Source organism: Diplotaxodon limnothrissa, linkage group LG17 (genome assembly GCF_057381915.1).
Source record: "Diplotaxodon limnothrissa isolate DT_005_m linkage group LG17, D_limnothrissa_male_GT1.1, whole genome shotgun sequence".
NCBI lineage: Eukaryota > Metazoa > Chordata > Actinopteri > Cichliformes > Cichlidae > Diplotaxodon > Diplotaxodon limnothrissa.
The window spans coordinates 38,988,113-39,012,631 of record NC_140612.1 but is presented as its reverse complement, the minus strand read 5'-3'; the positions used below and the strand labels follow the sequence as shown (position 1 = coordinate 39,012,631).

Here is a 24,519-nt window from a genome sequence, read left to right as displayed (position 1 = left end):
AACCGGCTGTTCAGGAAATCAAAGCGGCCTTCATTTCTTTTCAGCTTCTCAGGTTCCTGCTACAAAGCTACCTGTACATCACAGTGATTGCACCGGTCCAATGACGAACCAGACAGAAATGAGTCTTGACACTTTAAGTTGCGACTTGATCGGATTACGGCAGTTGGTACCATTAACGGATGGGCTGAGTGTCTGTCTTTCTACACTCAAGGCCTGTCCAGATTTAGTTGCCAGTGTCCATCATACAGAGACATATCGATAGGATCGCTGATGCCTCACTGAAATCTGCAGTATAAAGAATTACTCTCATCCTGTTTTTTGCGTTCAGCCTTTGGGTTTTTTCATTTTTAACACTTTTGGTTCGCTTCAGCTGGATTTTGGCAGATTTACCACTCAGTTGTAGGTCTATAAAATGCTTAAAAATTGAATTTATGAACACTGATCACCATTAGGCTTGAATTATTAAGAAACAGTTCAAAGTAAAATAACATATTCGGGGTTCCACGGCATTCGGACTCGTATTAAAGTAAGATAAGGTAACTTCTTTATCTTTTTATTGCTGGGCGGTTTGACAGTAGTGGGTAAGACTAAAATATGCATTTACTCTGTTACTGCCAGCTGTCCCTTCACTTCAGTGGTTCAGCTGCCCTGTGACAGTGCTGCCCCCAGTGCCCTGTTCCAGTTGTGAGGAAATCTGTTGCCTGAAGCTTGTCAAGGGCATAACTGCTCCCTGACATGCAGCTCCACAAACCTCTTTTTAACTTAGGTTGTTAAACATGTCAGAGGTAGAAATAGTAGGTGCAGCTTCAACAAAAAGTTCTTTTTAAATGCAGTGGAAGCAAAATTAACTACGACCACAGGGAAGAAATGCCTTCCATCAGGTAAAAGTTTATTACAAACCCACAGCACTAATTATGAGGACATGAAAAAGTCACCTTATTTATCTGATTGCTATGTTGGCTCTTCACTAAAGTCCATTTGCATGCTTTAAATTGGATCCCTTAATGAAGAGAGGTTCTTTCTGTGTTTCAGCGCCCGTTAAACCATGCTGATTGATGTCTGGTTTGGCGAGCTGCTGTAAATACCACAGAGGTGCTGCCACAGTGAAAAGTATCCATCCATCCATTTCTTAATAGCTTATCCATCCAGGATCAAGCCTCATAGTGGATTATGTTTTTCCTCATTTTATGTCTTATGTGTATACTGTTACAATACTGCATGGCCAAAAGCTCAGATTCTTACTGTTCTAAATGTTCAAATACATAGCTCTGTCTGCCAGCACTGAAGCCCCACCCACTTGCTGGTCAAACCTTCCATTTGCCAGTGGCAGCCAATAAGGGTAAAGTTGGCTTAAATGAAAGGCAGAGGGAGCTAAGTGTATGAACTCAAGGGCTACAGTCATACTTGTGGAACATACTGTACAGTACATGGACAACAGCACTCAGCCACACCTCTGAATCTCCATGCAGTCTTATTTGTGCAAGAATTGATTGTTCTCACTGTATTTTAGCGCAAAGTGCTGAGCTGTGGCACATCATGGGTAAAAGTCACAACCGCTGTGCCAACTCAATAACTGCAGACGTCTAAACCTCCTCTGGCATCAACATCAGCACCAAAACTGTGCACTGGGAACTTCATGGCTTTGGTTTCCATGGCCGAGCAGCTGCTGAAGGTGGCCCAGTACTTTTGTCCACAGAGTGTATAAGGACTATTTTTGAGGTGTGAATCACATCTCAGACACACCACAGCTCTAGCTGTCAGCACAGCAGCCCCCACCAAGCTGTTTTTCTACAGTAATAAGGATGTTTCTCAAAAACAGGGGAAAAAAGCTTTGTTTTGGTTGTATAAGACTTTACATTTACTTTCCTAAAGAAGAATTTTTGTTTCAGAATGTGGATGAAGGGTGGTATTATTGTTAACATTATAATGTAAAGATACTATAGAAGAGTTCAAGAATGGAAATATCTATGTGAAGAGCTTAATATATTAGGATGCTGTCATTTTTTCTGGAAGTTGTTCGTGTATCATATATTTTCAAGCCGTATTATTATAACCGGCTTCAGCCTTGTGAGCAAGAGTTTCTAGTGATAAATGACAAGCAACATTAGGTGTGCCCTCAATCTCTCTGTTCTATGTTTTAATAATGTAGTAGCTAATCTGGCTTTGAACCAGGATATTCATTCAAGCTTCAGATCTTCAAATATATAAAGAATATCCTTCCTGAATACGGTTTTATCATAACCAACAGAACTGATGGCCAGACCGAGTTATTAGTCAGTGTGTGGATTCACAGTCCGCATCGCACTTTTTTTGGTTTTTAAACAAGGGTGGCTGTAGCTCAGGTGGCAGAGCAGGTCAGCCACTAATCAGAAGGTCAGTGGTTCGATCCCAGGCTGCCTCCTGGCTGCATGCCAAATATCCTTGGGCAAGATACTAACCCCATGTTTGCCTACTGGTGGTGGTCAGAGGGCCCGGTGGCGCCAGTGTCCGGCAGCCTCGCCTCTGTCAGTGCGCCCCAGGGCAGCTGTGGGTACAATGTAGCTTGCCATCGCCAGTGTGTGAATGTGTGTGTGAATGGGTGAATGACTGAATGTAGTGTGAAGCGCTTTGGGGTCCTTAGGGACTAGAAAAGCGCTATACAAATTACCATTTACCATTAAACAGATGACAACAGCAAAAACACTAATTTTGAGAATTCAAAACACGACTTGAAAAACCGGTGGATGACTGCATCCATCTTTTACACTGTCAGACTCAGAATAAATGATATTCATCATTTAATTGTGATATTTATCATTAGCATATTTTTCAACAGGTAGGTTTTCTCTTGCTAATTGTTAGAGCAGAAGGTGAAGAAAGTACAGAAGTAAGAAAAGGCTTCACAGACAAGTTATATATATATATATATATATATATATATATATATTAAAAAAAAAACACCCAGCACGCCCCTGTGGGCGGTTTATCCTTCAAGCTCGGGTCCTCTACCAGAGGCCTGGGAGCTTGAGGGTCCTGCGCAGTATCTTAGCTGTTCCCAGGACTGCGCTCTTCTGGACAGAGATCTCCGATGTTATTCCCGGGATCTGCTGGAGCCACTCGCCTAGCTTGGGAGTCACCGCACCTAGTGCTCCGATTACCACGGGGACCACCGTTACCTTCACCCTCCACATCCTCTCGAGCTCTTCTCTGAGCCCTTGGTATTTCGCCGTCATTGTGGATGTTGGGTATCGGAAAACAGAAAAACGTCTGAATGATTCTTCCATCAGCAGTTATTGTCATTTAATAGTGAATATTTTGATGATTCCTAAAGAAGTATGCAGCAATGTGCAGGACCGGGACTATCGGCATATTTAATTGGAATTTTTTGAGATCAGAACAAAAACACATGAGAATAATATAACGGTTCTGAAAGTTTAATTAAAGCATTTATTAATATTTATTTACATATGTGCACAAGACATCACTAGTTGATGTATTAAAAGAGTTCTTGGTGAAAAGCTTTTATGAAAAGCACGACAAAGAGACATTAAAACCGACTGGTTTGTGGATTAAAGTAACCCATGCATCAGACTTTAAGAAGTGCGGACGCGTGTTAACACAAATCTCGCTCAAACAACACCAGCATAATATTAGCATGAATCAACTCCTGAAGATGATTTATTGCCCAGATGCACAGCTACAGTCGTGTGTTGGAAACAAAGCACAGTTGCCCTTAAATTATTCATGAGATATAATAAGAGGACAGAGAGTTTGTCGATGAGCACGGGACTTAGTGAAAAGGGAGATGAGGAGATGGAACTCTATTACAAAGTGAGCATCTTTTAGTAAGATGGAAATTGGCAGCTAAAGAGTAAGGAAAGTATGTATCCATGCTGTCACAGAGGTAAAGCCTTTCAGAGTGGAGAAACATTTTCGGAGGAAGAGTGAGACCTCAGCTTTGGCTCGCTTTGAGGAAACAGTTTGTAGTGTAATGTTATTCGGGCCTGCGGACACGTCGAGTTCTGCCACAACAAAAAAAGACTTGTGTGAGAGGAGGAGAGAGGCGGCTTTCAAACAGCATATATTAAATGTCTTCTTTTGCTGCTTTCACCTCCTGTGTTTGCTGTCCTTTGAGTTTTTTTCACATCCCCAGGCTACGGCACTAACAAGGCTCACCGCTGTGGTCTTTGGTCACACTGTATTTACTTCACTGTCACATATTGCAAATAGACTGGAACCAACAGCAGCAGCGTCCTTACCTGAGCTTGAATCTGTTGAATCACACTTTTTTACTTGTTTCCAGTGTATGGTGCAGCACATGTGTCTAACAGTGCAGCTTAAAGACATAAATGGATGAGAAAGAAAAAAAAAAAGCAAATAATGAAAATAATTTGCGTGAGTCTGGTGTAATCATATACATATGCTAACTGGGTGTTAGCTACTGTGTCCAACACATTCACATAGGTTGCACTCCAGATGTCTATAATCCATCTATAATAGTCTGTGGCTCTGCTGGAGATTTTTACCAGAAAATCTATTTGTTTGTGAAAAAGGGCTTCTTCCTGTTCCTTCCTTTCACAATAAAATTCCTTGAAGTTGAACACACGAAAGGCACAAACCCAACCTCAGGTGGTCACAAGCTTGTGTACTCCTGCTGATGGTCCCAAGCCTGGATAAATGGAAAGTAAGTTAGTATAATTAGTACATGTCAGTAGTAGCTATTTTTGTAATGCTAGGATATATATAAATATATATAGTAATTACCATTATAATTGTTTTTGTTTCTGTTATGTAATTGTTTCTTTAATGCAATGCAATGTCAAAAATTCTAATTTTTTTGATTAAGGTGCCAAATGAAAAATAATTTACTTGGATTCCTAAAAAGTGTTTTAGTGGTTGAAATTGATCCTCTATTCATTTTTTAAGAGAGCATATTGCCAAGATTGTGCCAGATCAACTTTCTAAAACAGGGGTCCCCAATCCCAGTCGACGAGGGCCGGTGTCCCTGCAGGTTTTAGATGTGTCCTTGATCCATCACAGCTGATTTAAATGGAAAAAATAGCTCCTCAACATGTCTTGAAGTTCTCCAGAGGCCTGGTAATGAACTAATCGTGTGATTCAGGTGTGTTGACCCAGGGTGAGATCTAAAACCTGCAGGGACACCGGCCCTCGTGGACTGGGATTGGAGACCCCTGTTCTAAAATATTAGAGCTGTCTTGTTTTTATGACAGGTGGTCTTTATTAAACACTTTATGGTATTCAGAATCCAAATAATGGTGGATTGTGTGATGTATTTGTCAGTATTTTACCCTTTGAATGAGCTCTTACACTGCCTTCACGTTTAACAGACTGTGGGTGAAGTTTTCCCACCAGCACCAAACGCTCCACAGCTGGCCTCTCTGAGCCAAGTAGAGTGTGAACCAGTCTGTAGGGAGGCCATGTCAGATCCATGAAAGGCAGAAAGGTTCAAGCAAAGATTGGTGCTCCTCTCAGAGTGTAAACTTGAGAGAAGAAAGTCATTGATGCCATCTGACCTCGTGAAGCAGCACCGCGGCGACTCTGCCATTAGAACCTGCTGTAGGCTGTGGAAGATGGAAAGTGCTGCGAGGTAATTTGGAGAGCACAGTGAAAGTGATTTATTTTTACACACTATTGTTCTCTATATAACGAGCAGAGAGGTGTTCATTACAGAGAAATGGCTTCTACTTTTGCCAATTAGGGCTATATGATTAGCAAAGAGATGCACTTAAACTGCAAATTCAATTCTTGTTGAGACGGGAAGTGTATTGATGGTGCTCCTCGCGAGTACGAGTCCCGTGCCAACATTTGTCCTTGAAGTCGTTTTTTTCCCCACAGACTGAGCTTACCTTAAGCTTTAGCTTTGATGTTATTCCTCCTCTCAGGACTACTTGCTGGACACCAGCCCAGTAATTATGCTCGTGATTTAGATGCAGTAACTACTTTCAGTGCTGCTGCAAGAAGTAATGCTCACTCTATGCAAAGAGACAAGAAAGAGCATTTTTATAAGATGAAAAAAGACGAGGTGTGTTTAAATTAACAATCACAGAATCTCTCTGGCAAAGACTCCACTCTGATTTTGAACTTTTAGCTGTATTTTCTTAAGTTTAGCAGCTCTTCTTATTGAAAAAGAAGCCTTCATTCATACTGCACAAAATTAATTAAGTTGTAGGTAAACAATTAAATGACAGAAAGTTCCTGTTTTTCTAATAAATAATTGAACAGTGAGTTTAGAGAAGAAAAGGACAATTTCTTTGAATTAACAACACCTTTATATTTTGTAATTACGGGACAGTTTGGTCAATGAACTAACAAAGCTTTTTCTGTACCTTTACACATTTATCATGTAGTTTCAATGATCTTGCATTTTTTGACAAAAATTAAACATTTTTTGACAAAAATGTTTAATTTTTGTCAAAAAATGCAAGATCAACTTGAAAATTGGAAATGTTCTGTGATTGTCTGGTTTCCTTTTGTAATCATATCTTAAAGCACAAATGTACTGAAGCACATTAGTCACACTTACTCACTGCTTCAGAGTCACTTTGTACATTGAAAATATATTTTAGCAAGAAGTGACCACATTTGAATGCTAGCCTGCGTGGTGGGGGGACCATGGATCAAGGTGTTTATTGGTCCTCCTTCCAGTCTTGATGTACAATAAAAACCACGTGGTCTTTATTGGACATCAAGACTCAAGTACAGACAAAATCTGAACAGCAATAGCAGTTTTGAGTTCTCCATGTAGCTCAAAGGGAAAGCAGGGCTGAACTTCTTCACTTGAGTGAAGAGAGTTGTCTTGGTTATGGCCGGGAGACGGATCCACTAGGAGAGACGAGAGTGGGTTTAGTGAAACTAAGCTGGTCAAATTGTGTCCGCAGTTAGAATATGAGCTGACTGAGAGACTTCCTCGGAGAGTGGTCCTTAGTGGAGGAGAGTGGCTGGTCCACTCGTTTTTGGACTAGATGGATTCCAGGAGGGCAGGCAGGCTGGTGGGTAGGTTTACCAGAAGAGAGGAATCAGAGTCATAGAAGGAGGTAAATTTGAGTAATTCAATAGGAAGACACCGAAAATAGGGGGAGTCAGAAACAGGAGACTGTTGACTCTGATGGGAAACAGCTGATCTGAACGGTAAAGCGGGAACCCAAACTCAAACCAACCGACCAACCAGCCAGCATGGACCATAACAACAGCTCACTACCAGTGATGGCCAATTGAAGAACTGCAACTTTTTCCATCTCATGCATCCATCATGCATCTCTGAGTCTGTGATTTAAGTTACAAAGCAATCGTTTTATAATATCACAAAATCTTTTCAACTAAAGAAAATTTGCACATGGAACTGTGTGTTGTCAGTGTCATCTTTTTGTGTTTGTTAATAATCTTCAGATACAGTCTGATAAGCTTCTCTCATCTTTCTGAAAGTTTTGCCTTTAGAGTTTCTTCCTCTTTGCCAGTTAAATCTGCTTACTTCACCCTCGTAGCATCTTTACGCTCCAGCAGGTGTGAAATACTAAATTGGTTGTTGAATCTGCAAAAGGGTGAAATTTGAAATCAACCTATTACTAGTTGATGAAAGTTGAAGACAAGAATAAAAAGATTTCTGGCCTTTTATTAAATACTTACTGCAACTGATTGAAGTCAAAAGGATTTTTTAAAATAAACAACTACAGCTGCTTTACTCAGGAATGAAAATAAAACAGGCGTGTGATAAATCACAAGCATCCAGTGCTGCTTCACTTCATGAAACTAGAAAGAGCCTGTGTGTGTGCGTGTGTGTTCATCCGCAGTCTGACCAGGTGCCCAGACAGGTGACCTTTTTACCTCACGTCATGGCATGAAAGATACACCCTGCTGCTGCATGAATTCTGGGTAACCTTGCCCCCGTAGACAGGATATGCCCAAGTATAGCAGCCCACAGAGCTATAGGTCAGAACGAGGCCTGCTCCTCAGAAAGAAAATCACAACTCTGTGATTAAAGTGTATCATCATCTCCTGCTCAAACCTCTGTTTGCATACCATCAGTATAAAAGAACATTTTGAATTCATGCAAAAAGCGTCCGGTCAGGAAACCCCACGATGATGCGAAGTGACGTTAAGTGAAGCCGGATGGGTTTTAGCAAGCTGAGAGGTGCAGAGGAGCGATGGGGAAAGGGCAGGAGACGTGCTGGCACCTGAGCCTGAAGTGAACTCTTCCCGTAGTTTCAAATATCCCGTCGTGACGTCCCCTCAGAGCACACCGCTCTAATTATATGACAGGCAGCTCAGAGCTTCATGTTCTTCAGTGTTTGTACAGAGGCTCCCAATTAAGATCGAGATGTTCTGCTAGCATTGCGAAGAACAATAATTGGAGTTAAGGTTTTGTTAGGTCAGGGTGTCTTTTCAAGGTCACGTTGAGAAATGAATTAAAGTTAGAATCAGGCATCAGAGAAACTGCTGCGACTTACAGTATAATATTTTGAACATCAGCAGTTTGATTGTAATTAAATACAGAAACTGGTGGCCTACTTCTGCCCAACTCTGGCAAATAATCTCAGCACAGCACAGCTGAGCTGAAGGATGTGATTAATGATATCCCAGCGTGAAGCGAAGACAAAAGTCTATGTCATCTATTGTTTCTGTTTGTTGACTTTTCTTTTCTTATTTACGCCTCCTTCTTCCTTCTATGTGTGTCAGGACGTTTTTGTTTTTTTTCCAAAAAACACAGTCACTGTCTCCACTGTGATTTATTCCCAGCTGTGTGTCTTTATCACTATAGTCTAAAATAAAATGATATATTATTTTTTTTAAAATCCACCGGTCAGCCTCTGAGGTCCGTGGATCAGGTGGTAAAATACTGAAAACAAAACTATCAACCCCCGTTTGCTCCAACACCTGTGATTGATTGTTACGGCGCTAAAAAGAGGTTTGATGGAGTTTTGAAGAAGTCTTGTGAGCTGCAGAGTCAGTGCATTTGAAAAAAAAAAGAATTTCCGCTGCCAAAACCTGTCGAGATTGTTCTGTTTCCCCCGTCGCTTCAGCGTCAGCAGATAGTTTATGCTTAATCGGGTGCTCATGGTGTCCTTGTTGTTTCTGGTCTTATTTGTTATGCTGTTTGCTCGCTACACTTCCTGGTGTGTGTCCCGCCAGCTTCTGCGTGTCCTACTTTACCATCTCTTTCAATATTAACATTAATTTTATTATACTGTCAGCAAGTGTTGCTGGGCTGTCTTCCTGATTTTGTTCCAGTTTTCAGATCATTTCTGTTTCTAAGTTTTGATTTGAATCGTTTTGATTTTCTTTCCTTACGTTTTTCTTTTTGTGGCTTCCAGTGCAGCCAGTGAACATCCAGGTAATCCAGCCAAGACTCCCTGTTCTGTCCACCAGTCACTCACTACAAGAACAGAAAAAATGTAATATGGTTACATATTTATTTTATTACACAATTCTGAGTTACTCGGATTCAGATGCGGAGAGATTTTTTCACCCCCATCACATTCAAGAGGTATTGAAGAGGAAGCTGTTCAAATATATTGCATGTAAAGTCTTAGGTGGTAAAGGAGCTATTAGCTCTGTAGACAGTATAAAAGATAGATGTAGCTACCATGATGTCACCCATTGATTTGTGAAGTGTTAGGAAGCCTTGAGATGATCATCTTGATGCTTTGATAATGGCTGTGACAAGAGAAGGGTGAATCTGGCTGTGAATCCATATGCTCATTGCTAACAACATGTCACTAGTTATTAGCCAACAAGCTAAGTCTCAGCAAAGAATAATCTTCAGATTCCTCAGATTAAAAATAATACACAGCAAAATCTCCAGTGTTAAATTAACACTAGAGAGTGTCTATATGGGTCCACGCCTCTGAGTGTTAAATACACACTGGAAAAAATGGCCCTCCAAAAACAAGAAAAAAAAACTTAATACAAGTTATTTTTTGCTTGAAATAAGTGAAAAAATCTGCCAATGGAACAAGTGAAAATTCTCTTGACAAGATTTCTTGAAATAAGACAGTGAATCAAGCCTTACGAGATCTTGAAATTAGCTGGAAAAACTCATTCTTAGCTATATTTTACTAGTGTTGTGAAGTTTTTGTGTCTCATAATAAGTTTGTGGTGCTCAAAAGTAGTATTTTCGCCTCAAAAAAAGCATTTTTTCTATAAACCTCCCAACATCATCCTCATTGTTTTCAGTGTATATAACTTGTTTTCAGTTCTAAAAATGTGACACCCATCTAGATTTAAGTCCAACACCTTACTTGAAATAAGATTAGAAATTGGCATTTCGAGACAAAATGTACTAAAGTTAGCATTCTTTTACTAGTATTAGGCAATCTTTTTTGTAATAATTCTCTATTTCTAGTGCATTTACCCCATATTCAAGACTTTTACCTACTGCTTATAAGACAAAAAAAAAAAAAAAAAAGAGAACTATAGACTTCAAAAGCAACAACTTTATTGATAAAACCCCATAAACAGAGGGGACTACATAAAAGAAAGCCATTTTGCAGTGACTTTTTCCCCTGCCCAATCTAACACTAAACACACCTGTAACATATGTGCATTGCACAGGCAAAGTACAGACAAACACTGCTAGGCTAAAACTCCTCAACCTGTAACGTTTATTATTACAAAGTGCTTTTAACATGAACATTTGACCACATTCTTCAAACAATACCATAACATTATCATTAAGGATGCACAGTATTTGATTTTTCAGCTATATCTAATATTTTACAGTTGTACTAGCCAATACACAATAAAGCATCTCACTAACTTTATGTAACTGAAGGTTTCATTTTTCAAAAATTGTGTCTCTGTGAGTTTGCATGTTGACTGTGTTCTCATATGAATTTTGTAATTAAGGATTTTCCTTTGTTTTTTCCTCTTCCACAGAGAGCTGTTAACCACATCGTGAGTGGAATCCAGCAATATCAGGCCGTATTATTGGAGCACCTAAAACAACAAATGAGTGACATGATTGAGAGACATTCTGGGGACCTGGATCAACTAAAGAGTGATGGAGTGGGGGTATTTGACCAGTTTGTTGACCCTTTCACTTACATTGCTTCCACCCATTTGCAGGACAAGACCATCAAAGAACTGTTAAAACCAGTTGAACCAGAGATTATTGTCACAAAACAAACAGTCTGTTATTCGAAGCGTGGAGACTCCAGAGTTCTTGCCATTAAAGACCATTGTTTTCATTACATACCGTTGGTGAAAAGTTTGGAGCAGCTGCTATCACATCCAAGAATGCTTGCAATGATTGATGAGAGGCCAAAGCCATGCAAGGATGGCTTTCTTCATGATTTCATTGATGGAGACATTTTTAAGTGGCACCCACTGTTTATTAAAGTCCCTACAGCATTACAGTTGATTTTATATACAGATGAAATTGAACTATGCAATCCTCTTGGATCTCGGGCAAACAAGAACAAGCTGTTATTGATTTATTACACCTTAGGTAACATCAGCCCTAAGTACAGATCAAGACTTCCTGCTATTCGTCTGCTTGCCATGGTAAAATCAAAAGATCTTTCCCGTTGTGGTATAGATGAGATATTTGAGAGGATTAACCGTGACTTAATTGAGCTGTGTGATGGTGTCCAAGTTGTCACTGCAAGTGGTGAGAGGACAATTCATGGGGCACTCATATCTGTGTGTGGAGACACTCTAGCTCAGCATGAAGTGGCTGGATTTAAGGAAGGAGTGGGTTTTGCCTACAGTAAATGCAGGCACTGCGAATGCCACTTTGAAGACATGCAGGAAAAATTTAATGAAGATTTTTTTGTTAAAAGGACCATGGCCAGTCATAACAGGCAATGTAATGACATTGAGAAGGCAAGTACGGACTTTCTGAAAGACAAACTAAAAATAACGTATGGTATAAACAGGAGAAGCAAGTTAACAGAATCTCCTCACGTTGATATAATCAATCAAACCCCACAAGACATCATGCATGTTATTCTTGAAGGCGTTGCCCCATATGAAATCAAATGTGTTTTAAAGAATCTTGTGCTTTCAGGGCAAATGAACTTAGATTCATTCAATAGTGCAATTTTCTGTTTCCCTTATTCTCCTGTTGATGTGAGGGATAAGCCTTGCCCCATATCTGTCAGTACGCTGTCATCAAATGACAATAAATTGAAACAGTCAGCTGGGCAGATGCTGGTTTTGTTGAAGATCCTTCCATTTCTTATGGACAAAATTGGAGAAAATCATTACACACAAATGCTACGTAACATGTTAGAGATCATAAAAATTCTGTTTTCACCTATTATTGCTGTCTCAACTCTCTCCAGATTGAAGCTTTTAATAGAGCAGCATTTAAAACATTTCAAACAACTGTTTCCAGATGAAAATATTATACCTAAACAGCATTATTTACTGCATCTTCCTTCTCAGATTAAGGCTCTTGGTCCTACAGTGAGGCATATGTGTATGCGTTTTGAGTCAAAACATTGTTTCTTCAAGCAGTGGGCTCTGAAAAGTAGTTTTAAGAATATTTGTAAATCTCTTGTGAAGCACAACCAACTTTATGAATGTAGTCAGAACGTGCATGAGAAACATCCCATTTTTTCAAGTGAAGTCGACATGGGTCCAGCCAAAGAGGTGAAAAATGTTCATTATGTAGAAGGCAAGATTAAAGACTTCATTGAGCAAGTTGAACATGTAGTTTCTGTACAGTGGATTATGCTACATGGAAATATACATTCATGTGAAAAATCTTTGGTTATTTCTGATGTCATAAATGATGCTCCAGAGTTTGCACTTGTTAAAAACATCTATATTGTAAATGCATCTGTGTATTGTTTTGAATGCCAGCCTCTCTCTACAGTTGGGTGGAATGATCAATATTTAGCTTATGAGGTAGAAGTTCCCTGTCTAGCTCAGGCAAATATTTTTGTGGATGCTGGAAATCTTGTTGATTATACAGCATACCACTATGTAAACTTTAATAACAGCAAGTACATTCCAGTGAAGTATGATCTAACTGACATCATCAAACATTATTCTTGAGTCTTTTGTGAATATGTGGGCTGAAATAAGGTTTTTAAAGACTGGCAAAAAAATTGTTCTATTTACTTTTTATTTTACTTTTGGCGCAATCTGTTCAGTGAGGGAAACAATTTCAGTGTTTTGCCTCTTTTTCAATGTCACATTGATATGGTTTGACTGGTATGTAAGAAAAATAAATACACTGTGCTTAAGATACTAAGACTCATAATAATGCAATGTTGGGCATGATATTAACCTGCAGTTCTCAATAAAGTAGATTTGATGTCCTGATTCAAGTTAGGTCTATTTCTTGAAACAAGATGATACATCTTTTACAAATAACACAGCAGCTTAAAACGTTTATGAAATTCCAAAAAAGCTTGTTTCGTGTGAGATATGACTCAAAACAATATGTTTTCTAGAGTTTTTCACTTAACAAGATATCCAAGATGCACTGTCTAAAAACAAGTTCCTATATCTCACTGAAACGTTACTCTTTAGCTGATTATGGCTTATTTTAAGTGTGATTAGATATTTTGACTTGAAATAAGACAAATATACTTGGTAAGATTTTGAGTTTTTGCAGTGCAACACTGTTGAGTGTTAAATGAACATTTTTAAACGTAATCTAGTCAGTTTTGAAGATTAACAATGACTAACACTGAGCAGTGCTGATTTTCTAACACTGGAAAATAACTCAAAATGCTAGAAATGTTCCAGTGTTGGGTTACTTTTTACTTTTAAAAATATAACACTGTCAAAAGTGTTCATTTAACACTCAAAAGTGTTATATTTAACCTCCTAGGACCTGCCGTCCACGTATGTGAACATCACATTTTGGGTTATTTAGACCAATATACTAAATTTTGCTCTACAAGGGCCTGATATCCACTTATGAGGACATACTGCCTCTGTTTTATGAAAATTTAAAACGAATATCATCATATGTGGCTCTCATTTCTCTTAGAAACAAGAATCGGGTAAAAAAAAAAAAAAATCTTGTGATTCTTTGTTTGTACATTCATCAGGTCCCAATCAGCGCAAATATCAACGAGAAATTTAAAATGCTGCTGTGGAAGAGTTCAGATCTTAGGAGGTTAACACTCAGAGGAGTGGACCCATATAGACACTCTCTGGTGTTAATTTAACACTGGAGATATTGCTTCTGTATGAGACTTAAAATGGCCAAAACGTTCAACATGGACTCATTTTATGTGATATGACTCGGAGCTAGCACCAGGCCTATAACCTCCATGAAAGTCACTAAGATGGTGGCTGAAAGGTCTGGAAATGTTTTTGCACCCACAGACCAGGTGTGGTTGGACTGGTTTTCCTCCACTCTCTGCGGCAGAGTGTGGATTCCTGCTCCACAGCCGCTCTGACCCGTTTCCCATCAGGACTCATCAGAACTCATCAGCTGTATTTAAGGACCTGCATGGGCCCCTGAGTCTTCACCAGACACTCAGCTCTATCAGAATAGTAAATGAGCTCTCCAATGTTTCTCCTGCAATCTTCTTGCACATGTGTTCTAATGCTTCTCTCCTCCTGGTCCTAGCAACTCCATTCCAAGCACATACCTGCCTTTAACCCAACAAACCAGCCACCTACTTCCACGCAGGAGTCACCTATGTTTCTGTCATAAAAAAAGAAAAAATCTGCATCCATAACTTGAAATTTCAAGTTATATATATATATCAAAATATTTTGTTAATATGCCAAAGTTTCTGTTTATCTTCTCAGTTAGTAAGTTAGCTAACTTAGCAATGTTAGCTCTGCCAATCATTAGGGTCTGTGAAATACATCATTTCCTTGTTATCTGGATGTAGATGGCAGGATCAGTGAGCCACCAATGTATAGCAAACTTGAGCAAACTTGTCAGGATCTGACGGTGCCCTGACCGGTCGACCTGCCGGTGTGTGTATGTGTATTTCTGTGTGCGTGTGTATGTGTCTCTCCTGTCGCTCTGTCTTCCCCTCCGGCTCCGCTGTGATGTGTTGGGGGGTAGCCTAGCAACGGGCTACCTTCAACCCGGAGGTGCTGTCGCCCGGACCTGCCACACCTACAGTCAAGCCACCAGCTGCTGCCAATCAACTTCCATCTTCAGCAGGACTACTTAATGGTGTGGCTGAGCGACAGACAGCGCTGGAGTATTGCACTAAGCCTGGTAGTGTCGTTGAGTCGCTAAATGTTATTGTAGTGCTGTCCGATCGTCATACTCATTCTGCTGTCGTGTGTGTGTGTTCACCCAGGGATTGACGGAGGATTCACGGACACAAGGGAAGCACCTGGAGGAGAGACGGGCACTCATTACTACGCACGGGCTTACACGGAAGGAGGGACGCACTATCTCCACTGTCGCACATTTGAACTGTTGTCACCTTGCTGCACTGTAAATAAATGCACTGTCATTATTTTTGAGCTCCGCGCCTGAGTCTACTCTCTAACCACCGTGACAAAACTAGTGTTAGGTTCTTCAGCTTTGGATGCCTTCTAGCAAGTAATAACTGTATAAAAAGAAAGAAAAGAATATGTTCGTGTCAAACTGACAGCTGATGCCTTCGGGCTTCTGGTTCTGGGTAACAAGGAAGTGACGTCGTTTCACAGAGTTTCCTGGTTTATAGAGCTAATTCGAAATGTAGAGCCTCGCACTTTTAGCCCAGGTGAAAAGTTGTCTAGTTCAGCATTATTAACTCCGCTCTCCTCTCTTATAGTGGACCTATCTCCAGACCGTGGCCTTAACAGTTCCCTTCACCCCAGTGAATGAATAATGTCTTGTCTTCCTTTTAAGTTAAATAAAGACATTTCTATTGCTATTTGGCCAGGAAGCCTGGAAAGAACTCAACTGGACTTCTTTAAGTTTCATAACTACATATTGTTGTTGTTTGGGTTTTGTCTGCACTTCCATTCAGCTTGGGTGGAAAGGACTGTCTGTGTTCAAGACAATGTGTGTCTCTAAAATGGAAACAAAAACAGTTTAAATAAAGAAGGGACAGTTAGTTAAAAATTGTACAAACGTATAATATTGGGGGAGTGCATCTTGTTCTATGGCACAAGATAAACACAAAGATAAAACTTTGTACTGGAATATATACGTATATTATGCACTGAAAAAAAACCTTTATCTGGGAAAAAAGAAAAGTTTGTTTCTATATAAACAACAAACTCCAGCATAATCTTTCTTTCTCCCAGCCCACGGCACTAATAACTTTATAACAAATGTGTCATACTTTGTTGTATGCTCTGCTTGTTCGTTATTAAAGTTCAAAATCTCCTTGTGAAGCTGAGAGACGGCGCACACCGAGGACGAAACAAGGACTTGCTGCCAAGGGAAGGCACATTTCTGAGAGAGAAATTTTGGCGATATTCAGGGAGAAGCTGCCAGACCTTGTGCTGGTTTGTGATTCTGTGGTGGTGCCGAAAATAGGAACATTAGTTGATTTGATAAAGATCATACTGTAATTAGTGACTGAAAAATACTGCTCATAAAGCCCAACTGTGGTAGATTCATGACAGTTCATTTACTTTTTGCTTTTTTGAGAGCCTCTACGCCCCCATCTGAATTCATAGTCAGGCTGTCAGTCCTGCAGCACAGAATCTGCCCATAAACCAGAAAATTCATCCTCAGCGCTGACAAGAGTCCACAATTTTGGTCTCCCACTCACTGTCAATAAAGCCAAAGAAAGCATGTGCGTGATGACAGCACATTTTGGAGTCTCTTCATCTTAACTGAACTGTCCAACAGCAAATCAGCTTGGACTTCCACTGCCTGGGCTTTCGCTGCAATGGGACACATTTCACAACTTATGGAGCCATCAAAAATTAGCAATGCATGATTTCAATTTGCTAAATTACACAGATTAGGAAATGTGGTGGCAGTCTGTAAAGTTGAAGACAAAAGACATCAAGCCGTCCTTTCTCCCTAACACAAAAGCAAAATCACCTCAATAAAAACTTGCTCTCTCTTCCTTTGAAGCCAGCCTCTATAAATAACTTCCCAGTGGTATTGCATAGAGGGGCTGCAGAGAAAACCGAGCTAAGAGTGCCCTCTATGTGCAGGCTGAAGCTTTATGACTACAAATGTGTCATACAGTCATGCAGAGCTGCTGCAAAATATACAGTGACTATAAGGAATAAGGCTCGTCTCCCAGATATTGAGCTTTATTTGCTGCACAATGACTTGGCTCAAATATTGATGTATATTAATGCTTTCCTTTCTACCGGACTCTTAAGCAGCTGAGACACTGCACCTTTTTTTCCATGTGGGCTCAATATTAAGCGCACCTGAGGTAAAAGTCAGAGGGAAATCTTCACATTCACTGTGCCCTCTCTAAGTGCAGTGTCATCACAAGTTAAGTGGAAGGCAGGCCAGATCAAAGAGGCGAGGCAGATCTTCACTGTCTGAGTTTATCTCTGCTAAAGCCCAAGAAACCCTGTCACAACCTCAGATGCTCAAAAAACGATTTTACTTCCGGACTAATTATTCCCTCCAGCACCAGATGATGGTACACACACTAGTCACGCTTGTGTAACTCAAATCAGTGCTCCGTTTGAAGAACGCTTAATAAGTCAATTACAAGGCCAGAAAAACTGCAATTAGACAGAAAATCTGGACTCGTGTCAAAATCCCAGCTGATTCCTTCCAGCCAGATGAAGACAGGGTTTGTCAACCGCAGACAAACCGTTTCAATTAAGAGCCGCATGAAAAGAAGCTATAAATATCAAGGAAACAGGTGCACTACCAAAAAAAATCATAAGATGTGCCTTTTCAAGAGCAAATTTAAGAGAGTAAGCTGTCTGTTTAAGTGTAGATTCAATTAAGAAGGGTATAGAGTGGTTATAGCATAGCTGTAGCTTCACTAGATAAATTAATTGTGTTGATATAAAAATGTAAAAAAAGACTGTGAGAAAGCGCTCTAACCACAAAAATGTGAATGAAATGCACCAAAAAGTAATGATTGATAACAGAAGGAGGCTAAAGGATTTCACAGTCAGTAAGCATCCTGTTTACTTCATTTCAACACTGAAATGAATCAAATATGAACAGAGATTAAAATTTTCTTTACCTTTGTTTTACATGGATACGTTTCTCTATTCACAGTCATGATAATTATTATATTCATTCATTTCACACTCAACGTTTCAATCATATGTAAAGGCTGATATGTCACACTATCACACATTTATACCACATTTAACTTTAATTTTGCTGCATTTGTTGGAGTTACATAGTAATAATTAGTGTATTTGGCAGTATAATATATGTATGTACAACTTCTTTATTATGAGGTACGATGTCTTCTGCACATGTATCCAGATCTCTTGTTCAGGAATGGCTCTCCATTACTAGATGAGTGCAGTTGGGCAGGGAAGTGTCACGATATGCTCCTGATCCAGAAAGTCCTGCACTACTGCTTATCTAGTACTAAATCTGACAATAACAAGTGGTGGCTTTAGCAATAGTAGCAATTAAACTAACCGTAAATTAACTGCATTATTGGCTAATTATATAAATCACAACTCTATCAAAGTATCAAAAATAAAACTATTTGTTCTGCAGAAAAAAATCTTCCCTGTCAGTTTTATGTGGATCAATATTATTGCTGTGGATGTTTAAGGTTAAGGTTTTTACCTAGAAACAGCTAATGACATCAGACTTAAAGAGCGGGTAGTAAGTCTTCTGCTTCATCTTGTTCTGCTGTATTTGTGACTAAGTTGCTGTTTAAACCACATTTTCACATAACAGTGTTTAACTCTCAGTGAAGCTGCAGCGTTTGTTTGACTTTGGGACCTGAAACAGAGTTTGGACATGGAAATGGATAATGATGTGAGACTTGAAGACCGGATTTTGACGTCTATTGAACTTCTAGTGTTGACGTAAGTAGGAGCTCAGTGGGCGGGCTATTTATTGTCCAGATGTGGTTGCTGTGAATATCTTTTCATTGTCAAACTCAGACTCATTTTTAAAATGCTTCTACATGTATATGCTCTGTAGAAACAGTTATGTGTGAAGGAATGCAGACTGATCAGCGGACATCTCCAAGTGAGCAGATGCACGGTGGACGTCTCCAGCTTCTCATAGGCAGTCTGCAAAATGTGTGCATCGATAAAGACTGTCGAGCAGATAGTCCAGTTCATGCATACGCACAACTACCGATCACAACCACATTGACTTCCTCTTCACAATAAAACAGGATACAAACCTCACTAAAATAAAAACGAGCCATATTTAATGTAAATGTTCTTTTAAACTATGTTGTAGTCCTCTTAAAGGTTTACTAAATACTTTAACCATTATTAGTTTACATTTTAACATGGATTTCAACGGTTTTAATATTTCAACACATTTTAATAAATGACAGTCTTAACCTGGTTACAAACAAATAAGTTGATTAATTAAAAATAAATGAACCAGGTATAGAAAAACAGGAAAATGTAAAATGACAAAAACAAAAAACCTCACATGTACTGAATAAATCAATAGAAATCTTGTTTGTTTGCTTGTTAGTAAATAAGTGATATCTATCATTTTGATAACAACATTAATCTGGGACTCTCCTCAGCTCTTACTGGGACAGTGGCGCAGCTGCCCCTCTGTTGGTCTTCCTTGGTCTCTTGTGTTCTGGGGGCCTCTGGATGTCTGGAGTTTTGATCTCCTCCATACCTGCTTCATGCCCTGGAGGACGGGGCTGTGGCCCCCCACACCCTCTAGCAGATCGTTACATGAAGGAACCTTTTAAAAAACAAAAAACAAGCGCGTCCATGCTCACAGGTGTACACACGGGTGCTCACACCCACAAACTACACCCTTTTTGGCTCCTACCTCAAAGCACACTGTGTTCTGTTGATCTTATGTGCTGCACAATAATGTTTAATATTTAGTATTTACTGTCATATTCCCATATATCATTGTGATGTTGTTTATTCTATTACTCTTGTTCTCTTCTGCTTGTTTTCTTTTTTCTTTCTCAGCAGGTGACCCAGGTGATTGATATATGCATTTTTTTTCTTTTTTTCTTCTTTTTTTTTCTTTTTCTGCTCATTCTGTTGGTTTTTGGTTTTTGCCCTTCTCCCCCGTTTCTCTTTCCCTCTTTCTTTCTCCCCCTCTTTCCCCCAGTCAAGTCTGTCCCATGTTCAGTAAGTGAAAATAAAATAAACAATAAAAGGTGAATCAAATGGGAAAATAAATAAATAAATAAATAAATAAATAAATAAATAAATAAATGAACCAGGTATAGAAAAACAGGAAAATGTAAAATGACAAAAACAAAAAACCTCACATGTACTGAATAAATCAATAGAAATCTTGTTTGTTTGCTTGTTAGTAAATAAGTGATATCTATCATTTTGATAACAACATTAATATTTGTAAATAAAAAATATTTTTCCTCCAAAGACATGCAGTTAGTGGGGACAGGTTAATTGGAAACACTTAATTGCCCACTGGTGTGAAAGTGGAGATGACTGTGAGTGCGATGGTTGTCTCTGTCCATGTGTCAGCCCTGCGACAGACTGGTGACCTGTCCACGGTGTACCCTGCCTCTCGCCCTAAGACAGCTGGGATAGGTCCAGGCAGAAGCGAGTGGATGCACAGTGATGGTGCTAAATTTATATTGGTTTGTCACCATTACTCTTATCTCTATGTGCTATTATGTATCTGGTGCGCCGGTCTGTCCTGGCTGAACAAAAGAGGACGTGAGGGTGGAGCTGACATGACAGAGGGAAGGAGGGTTCTTTGTGCCTGGTTTACTTATTCGCGCTGTGGTGTAATCACTTTGTGTTTACAGTGGTTTGCTCTGCTACATAGGCTGAGTTCTTGCTTTGGTTTGGTCAGTTTAAGTTCACGGTCTGTTTAAAGCAGCGTTCTGGTTATTTTACCTGCAGTTGTTTGGTATTCTTCAAATAAAATCCACTTTTTGAACAATGCACCTGTACCTGTGTGTTCTGCTCAGTTCCTGAATATAAAAATCAAATATTATTTGTGATTATCTGTTTGTCTTTAAAGATGTGGTTGGACCATACTATGTGTCCTTTGGAACTGTACAACCAGCCACAGACCAAGTCACACAGCTGTGTGCTGGCTGAATAAAATCAAATGGTCTGAACATGCAGTCATTTATTGGCTGTACTAAAGCCAAGTTAAAGACTGGCGCTACAGGCAATTATATTATTGCCATTTTTGTAGAAATAGTGTTCCTCTCCCTTCGTCCCCCACGACTGGATCATACTCTATACAAATACTATATAATTGCCTACATAATGTATTTTATGTGAGTGCATGGTTGTATGGGCTACTAGCCCCATGCTAATGAGACAATCACAAGAAAAAACAGACATTTGTGAGGTAATAAAAAAAATGTGTGAAATTTTAAATGCCTTCAAAATGAACAGAAACCATTTTATTAAAATTATTATTATTACTATAAATTATCAAAGTATTTGGAGTTAAATGTTTCATTTTATTATTTATTTACTTGTTAACCTTTATTTAACCAGGAAGATCCCATTGAGATTAAAAACCTGGCCAAGATAGGCAGCAAGTGTCTCACAGTTACAGAAATTACTCAATTAAGCACAGGCAGCAACAACACACATGCGAAAAAATAAAAAATAAAATTCAATAAAATTCAATAAAGTTCAAATAAAAAATCAGTTAAAATCAATCGAATTGAAACAGTTGCATGTTATGGACTTGGCCTCAAGGATTCGTAGTTTAGATTTAAAAGCACTTCATGAAATGAATTCAGTCATTTTTGTTCTGCAGTTTGTTCCAAGCCGACGGTGCTAAATGGACAAAAGCTCTTTTACCAAATTCAGTTCAGGCAAATGACCTTTGTCAAACTGACAGATACTGGCACAGTACAAGTGTCCTCATGCAGAAAACAACACAGACATAAGTAAATACATATATAATGTTTGTCTAGTATTACTGACCACACAAAGTGCTTTGGCTAAAAGTGTCTTGTTCTCATACTTTGTAAAATGCTTCATTCTTTACACTTGAAGCACTTTATTTACCTTTCAGTGCTGGACAATTTTGAATCACCAGTTAACCTCACAGGCATGCCTTTGGACTGCAGGAGGAAGCTGGAAAACTGAATAAACCTGCAAAGGCACAGAGCATGCAGAATCAAGAGTTGGAGTTCAAACCAGGAACCTTTCTCCTGTGAGATGACAGTGCTAAACACTTCACCACTGTGCCATCTATGCATGGACCGCAGGTTTGTTAACCCAAAATAAAAATACATACTGGAAAATTGCTGAATTAGAGCTGATTTGATAAGTGTACCTAATAAAGTGGTTACTGATATTGTCAAGCTAAAGGATTAATAGTACCTTCGTGCTCTAAAACTTGTGTCAGTTTCCCAAAATATATGAAAATGGGGGAAGTGAATTTTCTTCTTCTTCTTTTAAAGCTCCACCTGTCAGTAATTATGTTATCTAATGACTGTGTGTAACGGAAAACAGCTCTTTATCCGGTTGTTCAGTGATGCCGCGACGAATCCTACTTCCGGGTCTAAAGTAGTCTGCGTTTAATATGGCTTTTGTGTTGTTAACATGTTTAATGTTATGTATTTTCTTCTATTTGATCTCAAAAAGCTCCTAAAACAGTCAGTGATCACTGTTGACCTCCCTCGGCTTTTATTACCACTAATCATTTATTTAAGCTCAGTTTTTAAAACCTTAGGATGTAACTACAGCCCAGCCCATGCAGCAGTATATGAATGACTAACCTCGTATTGTGGATGGATTATCTCAGTTGTTCTCCTGGCTGAAGTTTGGTCCTTTTACAGCATCCTGCCATGCGATTACATTTGTTCCTGACCACCGAGAACACTCACGGTAACTTTTATCGAGTGGAAAAACAGTTAGCTTGTTTATATTATGATAACATAGCTGTGTCGCTAGCGGTCACGTAGCACATCATTATATAGCAGCTAGCCCAACTTCAGTAACCCTACAAACGTCACTGCTGTTTAGTTTTCTGTCTTCATTTATGCTGGAAGTGATAGCAGAGCTGTACGTTTTAATTTGTTTCCAAAACCCCGCAGTCAGGACATGCTATATTGTATTTAGATAGAAGCTAGCGAGCTAACTCCCTGCTAACTTCTAACTCCGTTAAATGTCATAAATTCCGTTTTCATGGATGCCTGGGTGTTAAACTCAATTGTTACACCTGGTAGAGCAGAACGCTGATCATTTTATTAAAGATGAAAGACTTTAGACAGTTTTTCAACTCTCAGTAATGCCATAGTGATCGTTTGATATATGGACCTGCAGCGGAGTTTAGACCCAGACACGGCTAGTGACGTCAGACTGAACAACCGGATTGCAATAAGCCTTCAGAAAATTACAACCGCACTCTGCAGTTTTAAAAAAGCATTTGATTGTCTTTCGTTGTTTGTAGCCTTTTAGTCTTTCTTTTTAGATAAAGTTGCTAAATACAACAATTTGTACTAACCCCAAAAGTCACTGACTAACTGTTCAACACTCAGTGAGCAACAGTTAAATATTTTACCCTTGGAAATCGGTGGAGACCAAAACAGAGTTAAAATGAGAGTGACTTTTGACCTTGATTAAAAACACAGTGTCAAATGTGCTAATGTTGCTCCTTCTGTGGGCGACTCTAGAGTCGTGTCCCCCAAGCAGACAAGTCAGAAAAGGTTTTCTTTTTAAAAATATGTTTCAAACTAAAATAGACCACTGGAAGAAATGCCAGCTTTAGTTCATATTCGCCTGGCTTCATGCTGTCTGAATAAGCCCTAGAAAATTCTGACTCCTTGGTAGTGTAAGATCAGGATTATGCCTTTTTAAAGTGTCTTTCTGACACTGAGCTAAAGAGGGATCTAGCCAGAAAATGACAGACCACTTGTGGAAGAACGAACAGCCAGTTCCTCACTCCCCAACCTGGCACTGCAGCAGACAGATGTGCTGATATGCCATCTATAGCCGCAGGCCTTTTCTGACTTCTAAAGGCTTCCGCTGTCAAAATGGGGCGCCTGGGAGCGCATGACACAAAAGTTAAATGAAGGTTAAATGGAAGCACTTCAAAGTGGGAGATCTCCACAGAAAAATAACGGAGGAAAGGTTAATGTGTGTCTTGTTGAGACACCAGAGCAGCTTGTAGCTTTTGGCCATATCAGTTTGAGGTCCAGTTTGGGTCAGAACGCCTCCGGGCCATCTTTTTATTGGTTTGGTTCGCTCCGTAGCTGATGCTTTGAGAGACATTTTCCTCTGATATAGCATCAATGCATAGACTGTGATATGAGGGGCAGACAATATTGGCTTTATATGCATTAGATATCAGGCAGCTGCTATCAACCACATCTAATACAATGTGAGTCCCTCAGGGATCGCTGACACAAAGAAACTGATTGGAAACGCTGCAGTAAAGCTTCTGTTTTTAAAAGAGGGGTTTCTAGTTCTGCTTTACATGATAAGTAAGGATTTATTTGGTGGTATGTAGGTTTAAGTATGACAAATCAGGAAATGTGTTTCCCATTTCTGAATAGAGTACGCCACTGCTTCTGGGCAAACAGCTAG

At 39.4% G+C, this 24,519-nt stretch overlaps 1 protein-coding gene across 1 annotated transcript in view; it reads left to right on the top strand.

The window, feature by feature from the left end:
• The window catches only part of LOC146615427 (uncharacterized), a 36,331-nt gene extending 16,186 nt beyond the window's left edge, over positions 1 to 20,145 (top strand). Inside the window, exons 2-3 of the mRNA XM_085375561.1 lie at positions 10,873 to 11,962; positions 20,036 to 20,145. Coding sequence (XP_085231687.1) covers positions 10,873 to 11,962; positions 20,036 to 20,145 — 1,200 coding nt within the window. The remainder of the gene's footprint in view (positions 1 to 10,872; positions 11,963 to 20,035) is intronic.
• The last annotated feature ends 4,374 nt before the right edge of the window (positions 20,146 to 24,519 follow it).